We start from the raw sequence: 7,500 nt of genomic DNA, 5'->3' as shown, positions 1-7,500 counted from the left end.
TGGGTCTGTAGCAGGGTAGATGGGTGGGGTGTTGGGTTCTCTCTCCAGTGGGTCTGTAGCAGGGTAGAGGGGTGGGTTCTCTCTCCAGTGGGTCTGTAGCAGGGTAGATGGGTGGGGTGTTGGGTTCTCTCTCCAGTGGGTCTGTAGCAGGGTAGAGGGGGTGGGTTGTCTCTCCAGTGGGTCTGTAGCAGGGTAGAGGGGGTGGGTTCTCTCTCCAGTGGGTCTGTAGCAGGGTAGAGGGGGTGGGTTGTCTCTCCAGTGGGTCTGTAGCAGGGTAGAGGGGTGGGTTCTCTCTCCAGTGGGTCTGTAGCAGGGTAGAGGGGGTGGGTTCTCTCTCCAGTGGGTCTGTAGCAGGGTAGAGGGGGTGGGTTCTCTCTCCAGTGGGTCTGTAGCAGGGTAGAGGGGTGGGTTCTCTCTCCAGTGGGTCTGTAGCAGGGTAGAGGGGGTGGGTTCTCTCTCCAGTAGGTCTGTAGCAGGGTAGAGGGGTGGGTTCTCTCTCCAGTGGGTCTGTAGCAGGGTAGAGGGGTGGGTTCTCTCTCCAGTGGGTCTGTAGCAGGGTAGAGGGGGTGGGTTCTCTCTCCAGTAGGTCTGTAGCAGGGTAGAGGGGTGGGTTGTCTCTCCAGTGGGTCTGTAGCAGGGTAGATGGGTGGGGTGTTGGGTTGTCTCTCCAGTGGGTCTGTAGCAGGGTAGAGGGGGTGTTGGGTTCTCTCTCCAGTGGGTCTGTAGCAGGGTAGAGGGGGTGGGGGGTTCTCTCTCCAGTGGGTCTGTAGCAGGGTAGAGGGGGTGGGGTGGTGGGTTCTCTCTCCAGTGGGTCTCTGGCAGGGTAGAGGGGGTGGGGGGCAGTCTGGTTCAGGTATTTGATTTCTGACTGACTGGCAAAGGAAGGTGCTCCTTGGACCTGACAAATAATGTGTAAAGAGGTGTGTAGTCTACCCATGAGAGAGAGAGACAGGGAGAGAGAGAGAGCGAGAGAGAGAGAGAGAGGAGGGGAGAGAGAGAGAGAGAGAGGGAGAGAGGGAGAGAGGAGGGGGGAGAGAGAGAGAGGGAGAGAGGAGGGGAGAGAGAGAGAGGGAGGGAGAGAGAGAGAGAGAGAGAGGGAGAGAGGAGGGGAGAGAGAGAGGGAGGGAGAGGGAGAGAGGGAGAGACAGGGAGAGAGAGAGAGGGAGAGACAGGGAGAGAGAGAGAGCGAGAGAGAGAGAGAGGAGGGGAGAGAGAGAGGGAGAGAGAGAGCGCGAGTGTGTAAGGGGGTGTACCTGACAGCAATACTTGCTCTTCCATCTGGAGTGAACAACTGAGTTGGTCTGCAACAGCTCCTGAAACACACAGTGAGGAGAGGGAGGGAGAGAGACGAGGGACCGGGAAAGAGGACGCAGGTGAGTGAGCGAGAAAGTGAGTGTCTGTGTGTGTGTGTCTGTGTGCATGTGCACTCCGCGTGTGTGAGTAAGGGTCAGTCATTCCAGGAGTATTCCAAACACAGCTGGGAGATGGCAGGGGAGGGAGGGCCTTGATGTTTCTAGTTTCAGACAATGGTGGAGGGGTGGGGGGGGGGGCAGGCTCAGCCAGGGCCGAGCAAACAAAGATACGTCTGTAATGCTAGAAAGAAAATGGGGAGGAAGGAGGGATGGAGATGGAGAGGAGGGATGAGGAGAACCCTGTAGGTGCCTGATCCCCTCAAATATCCCCCTCGATGACAGAGCAGGGAGCGAAAGAGAGGTGTTGAGAGAGAGAGAAGCCAGGGATTCCGAGAGAGAAAGAAAACAGAGGATGCCCCTATTTGTTAATCAATCGGGCGTTTCGGAAAGGGAAAACTCCCAGCGTCCCTACCCTAAGGGCGGTTACCTCAAGCTTCTCGAGCGAATCACGGAGCTTCTCCGGACGACGGTTCCTGGGGGTCCACGAGTAGCCGCGAGCTACGAGACAAACGACAAGAGGGGATGAGCAAAAGAAAGAGGAAATAAGAAAACAACAGGAAGTTTGGTCAGGTGACTTATATGGAAGGAGAGAGAGAGAGTATTCCCAAACCATTCCCAAACTCCCATGGGAGCAACACCGGAGCGGAAAACCAACCAACCAACCAATGGGATAATCATCAAATTTAATTTCAAGAGGTCAAGGAATGAATGAAACCGATTGGAGAAACACATCATCGCTACATGTTTAGACGGGAGGTTAAAGGACAATAGGGTCACCTGGAAAGGAGAAATGGAGAGCAGGGTATTGGGTTTGCAGAATGAGGCTAGGAAGGGAATTAGGAAGGAGCAATGTGTCTAGGAATTAGAATAGGAAGCACCCTTAGAGAGTCTCTCTGTACTTCACTTTATAGGGGTGCAAGCTGAAGACCATCCTACTGGATCTAGATGAATGGAGGGCCGTTCACCTGCCTCAGTTGATTTATTGTAAGTCACCAACCTGGTTAGGTGTATCTGCTGAATTACTTATTACTACTACTACTACTACACAATAATAAGAAGAATACCATTTAGCAGACACTTTTTCCCAAAGAGACTTAAAGTCATACATACAATGCCCACAATCCTAGCGTTTCAATCACCAGGCTCTACCAACTGAGTCATACATACAGGACAATTTAAATAGGACGCTTCTCTAAGTAAAACTACAGGTGTCCTATTGAGTTGTGTTTTGATCAAACTACAGGTGTCCTATTGAGTTGTGTTTTGATCAAACTAGAGGTGTCCTATTGAGTTGTGTTTTGATCAAACTACAGGTGTCATATTGAGTTGTGTTTTGATCAAACTACAGGTGTTCTATTGAGTTGTGTTTTGATCAAACTACAGGCGTCCTATTGAAGTTGTGTTTTGATCAAACTACAGGTGTCCTATTGAGTTGTGTTTTGATCAAACTACAGGCGTCCTATTGAGTTGTGTTTTGATCAAACTACAGGTGTCCTATTGAGTTGTGTTTTGATCAAACTACAGGTGTCCTATTGAGTTGTGTTTTGATGAAACTACAGGTGTAATATTGAGTTGTGTTTTGATCAAACTACAGGTGTAATATTGAGTTGTGTTTTGATCAAATATGGAGCGATGATGTTTTAGAGCCGTCAGAACCCTCAGAGCACCAGCAATGAGAAATCTCTCGTTACCAACAAATACACCGTACACCTTTCTCCTTATTGAAAAACCTCTCGCTAATATTGATAAGCCATGTTTGTTTGATGTAACGTTTTACAGCTTTCAGAGTCTCTGAGAGCAGTAGCCTGCCAGCCAGTAACACTCTCCTCCAGTTATCTCTACCCCAGCCTCTGCGGGAAGACAAACTCAAAGTTAGCAGAACCGATCTGAATACACACGCCACTTGAAACGACCTCGTTCCACACACAACCCCGCCATTTCCCTGTGCTCTCCCCGTCGCTCCCTCCACTGGCGGAGAGAGAGAGAGAGAAGGGAAGTTAATTGAATTCTGGGGCCTAGTCCTTCCCTGTGCATATACATGAGCGTTAATATGGAAGGTAAGGAGGTCTGCTTTTTCAAGATGGCGTAATCGTTTCCCCATCAGTTTTCCCCTCCTCTCTATTTAAAAATAAAGTATTAAGAGACGTAGTCTCCCTTCTACAACGAGTGGGAGTGGGGAAGCAGATACATGCAAATGAGGTAGTGGGGGGAGGAGGGGGGAGGGCAGGGGGACGTGTGTTTGTCTCCTGATAAGGGTGTTTGTATTCCCCTCCTGGGCGAGAGAGGGAGAGAGGAAGAGATGGGGAGAGAGAGAAAGAGAGAGAGGAAGAGATGGGGGGAGAGAGAGATGAGAGAGAAAGAGATGAGAGAGATGAGAGAGAAAGAGATGAGAAAGAGATGAGAAGAGAGAAAGAGATGAGAAATGAGAAAGAGAGAAAGATTAATGAGTAGAGAGAGAGAGAGTCAGGTTGACTGACAGATTGACTAGCTAAGAGAGTTATTTCATGGAAACTGGTCATCCTGGTATGATGATGATTAGGTTCCTAATGGTGCCACTCTGGGGTGGACGTTTGGACTGGGGAGAACACACACACGTACCCTCTCAACCAGTCCCCCACTTCATCCCGTCACTAAATACCACACTTGACCTGTTCTTCAACCTATTCCAACACAACCCCACTACAACATCACCCACCCCAAATGATCTCACTTCTCCTGGACTCCCTTTTGCCTCAACACAGTACAATATAACCCACCAACATACTATCACCTACGGCTTGTTATAATGTTAGTCGTTTCTGCATAAGGTTTGTGTTGTGAGGGCAGTGATTTGAAAGGACTTACATTCAGAGAAACACTGTTTGTCAGTGTAGTAGTGGTGCTCTGATGGGATGGCTGCAAGAAAGAGGAACGTACAGGAGGTCAAAAACAATGGAGGTGCACTGTTCTACTGTTTCAGGTGTATGCTGTGTACGTGTCAGTGTTGTCTATGTGTCAAATCAAATCAAATTTTATTTGTCACATACACATGGTTAGCAGATGTTAATGCGAGTGTAGTGAAATGCTTGTGCTTCTAGTTCCGACAATGCAGTAATAACCAACGAGTAATCTAACCTAACAATTCCACAACTACTACCTTATACACACAAGTGTAAAGGGATAAAGAATATGTACATAAAGATATATGAATAAGTGATGGTACAGAACGGCATAGGCAAGATGCAGTAGACGGTATAGAGTACAGTATATACAGTGGGGAGAACAAGTATTTGATACACTGCCGATTTTGCAGGTTTTCCTACTTACAAAGCATGTAGAGGTCTGTAATTTTTATCATAGGTACACTTCAACTATGAGAGACGGAATCTAAAACAAAAATCCAGAAAATCACATTGTATGATTTTTAAGTAATTCATTTGCATTTTATTGCATGACATAAGTATTTGATACATCAGAAAAGCAGAACTTAATATTTGGTACAGAAACCTTTGTTTGCAATTACAGAGATCATACGTTTCCTGTAGTTCTTGACTAGGTTTGCACACACTGCAGCAGGGATTTTGGCCCACTCCTCCCTACAGATCTTCTCCAGATCCTTCAGGTTTCGGGGCTGTCGCTGGGCAATACGGACTTTCAGCTCCCTCCAAAGATTTTCTATTGGGTTCAGGTCTGGAGACTGGCTAGGCCACTCCAGGACCTTGAGATGCTTCTTACGGAGCCACTCCTTAGTTGCCATGGCTGTGTGCTTTGTGTCGTTGTCATGCTGGAAGACCCAGCCACGACCCATCTTCAATGCTCTTACTGAGGGAAGGAGGTTGTTGGCCAAGATCTCGCGATACATGGCCCCATCCATCCTCCCCTCAATACGGTGCAGTCGTCCTGTCCCCTTTGCAGAAAAGCATCCCCAAAGAATGATGTTTCCACCTCCATGCTTCACGGTTGGGATGGTGTTCTTGGGGTTGTACTCATACTTCTTCTTCCTCCAAACACGGCGAGTGGAGTTAGACCAAAAAGCTCTATTTTTGTCTCATCAGACCACATGACCTTCTCCCATTCCTCCTCTGGATCATCCAGATGGTCATTGGCAAACTTCAGACAGGCCTGGACATGCACTGGCTTAAGCAGGGGGACCTTGCGTGCGCTGCAGGATTTTAATCCATGACGGCGTAGTGTGTTACTAATGGTTTTCTTTGAGACTGTGGTCCCAGCTCTCTTCAGGTCATTGACCAGGTCCTGCCGTGTAGTTCTGGGCTGATCCCTCACCTTCCTCATGATCATTGATGCCCCACGAGGTGAAATCTTGCATGGAGCCCCAGACCGAGGGTGATTGACCGTCATCTTGAACTTCTTCCATTTTCTAATAATTGCGCCAACAGTTGTTTCCTTCTCACCAAGCTGCTTGCCTATTGTCCTGTAGCCCATCCCAGCCTTGTGCAGGTCTACAATTTTATCCCTGATGTCCTTACACAGCTCTCTGGTCTTGGCCATTGTGGAGAGGTTGGAATCTGTTTGATTGTGTGTGGACAGGTGTCTTTTATACAGGTAACGAGTTCAAACAGGTGCAGTTAATACAGGTAATGAGTGGAGAACAGGAGGGCTTCTTAAAGAAAAACTAACAGGTCTGTGAGAGCCGGAATTCTTACTGGTTGGTAGGTGATCAAATACTTATGTCATGCAATAAAATGCAAATTAATTATTTAAAAATCATACAATGTGATTTTCTGGATTTTTGTTTTAGATTCCGTCTCTCACAGTTGAAGTGTACCTATGATAAAAATTACAGACCTCTACATGCTTTGTAAGTAGGAAAACCTGCAAAATCGGCAGTGTATCAAATACTTGTTCTCCCCACTGTACATATGAGATGAGTAATGTAGGGTATGTAAACATAAAAGTGTCATACCAGATTCTACCAGACAGGCCACTTTCCTGCTCCTGGCGAGAGGGTTAGTGTTAGTGTGAGTGTAGGTGTGTGTAGGTGTAGGTGTGTGTGTGTAGGTGTGTTTCCAGGTGGGACAGGAGCAGCAAGCCAGTGCTAAACAGGGCCCCTCCAACTTGACCAGTCGACAGCCTAGCCCAAGCCTCCTCACTCAGCCGCCGGGAGCAGGAAAGTGGCCTGTCTGGTAGAATCTGGTAGGCCCCGCTGGCAGTTTAGCCCACTTCCAGGATTAGTGGCCCCTAATCAGATAAGAGGCTGAGAGGACACCCAGACACAGCCACCTGCTTCAGGACAGAGTAGGAGTAGCCCCTAGTGCCCCACACGCTGATCCAAGGTCAGTTTAGTGGTTTCGCCCCCTACAGTTAAGGTCAGGGGGGAGCTGATCCTAGAGCTGTGGGTCAGTGGGGGAGGAGGAGCTGATTCCTAGAGCTGAGGGTCAGTGGGGGGAGGAGGAGCTGATTCTAGATCTGTGCCTAAGGGGTGAGGGACAGGAGGGGGGGGGGTCCCTTAGTAATTCTAATGAGCCTGGGACTCCCTCTTGTGGAGAGAACTGTGTCTTACATTTGAGGTTAATATCAGTGTGTGTGTGTGTGTGTGTGTGTGTGTGTGTGTGTGTGTGTGTGTGTGTGTGTGTGTGTGTGTGTGTGTGTGTGTGTGTGTGTGCGTGTGAGCGTGTGTGTGTGTGCGTGCGTGCGTGGTGGATATAGGAACATATACATTGTAACCATATTTACCTGGCTCTCCTTTGTCATAGTACTGATAGGTGCCAATATCTGTATCTGTGTGCAGAGAGAAAAAGAACGAGAGAGAGAGAGAGAGATGGAAGGAGAGAGAGAAAGAGATGGATAGAGAGAGCGAGATGGAGACAGACAGAGAGAGAGAGAGAGAGATCACCGGTCTGTCAGAAAAACGGACAGATCAGCAATTTGTCACCACAGGATAAACAATCACTATCAGCTAGTGTCCTGTGCCTTCTGTCTGCACTCCGTTCCAGATAACCAGGGAGCAAAGGAGGAGGGAAGGATGTAGGTAATATAGGAGGAGGGAGGGATAGAGGAAGAGGGAGGGAGGGAGGGAGGGAGGGAGGGAGGGAGGGAGGGAGGGAGGGAGGGAGGGAGGGAGGGAGGGAGGGAGGGAGGGAGGGAGGGA

At 48.7% G+C, this 7,500-nt stretch overlaps 1 protein-coding gene across 1 annotated transcript in view; it reads right to left on the bottom strand.

Moving 5' to 3' along the window:
* Positions 1–7,500, bottom strand: part of wdpcp (WD repeat containing planar cell polarity effector) — a 257,819-nt gene that overhangs the window by 183,768 nt on the left and 66,551 nt on the right. The window contains exons 3-6 of the mRNA XM_071394507.1: positions 7,086–7,130; positions 4,257–4,307; positions 1,840–1,910; positions 1,254–1,313 (exon numbers count right to left, since the gene is read on the bottom strand). Coding sequence (XP_071250608.1) covers positions 1,254–1,313; positions 1,840–1,910; positions 4,257–4,307; positions 7,086–7,130 — 227 coding nt within the window. The remainder of the gene's footprint in view (positions 1–1,253; positions 1,314–1,839; positions 1,911–4,256; positions 4,308–7,085; positions 7,131–7,500) is intronic.

The sequence above is a fragment of the Salvelinus alpinus genome, chromosome 3, assembly GCF_045679555.1.
Source record: "Salvelinus alpinus chromosome 3, SLU_Salpinus.1, whole genome shotgun sequence".
Lineage (NCBI taxonomy): Eukaryota > Metazoa > Chordata > Actinopteri > Salmoniformes > Salmonidae > Salvelinus > Salvelinus alpinus.
Note: the sequence above shows the minus strand (reverse complement) of the source record. Positions and strands in the feature narration are given on the sequence as shown.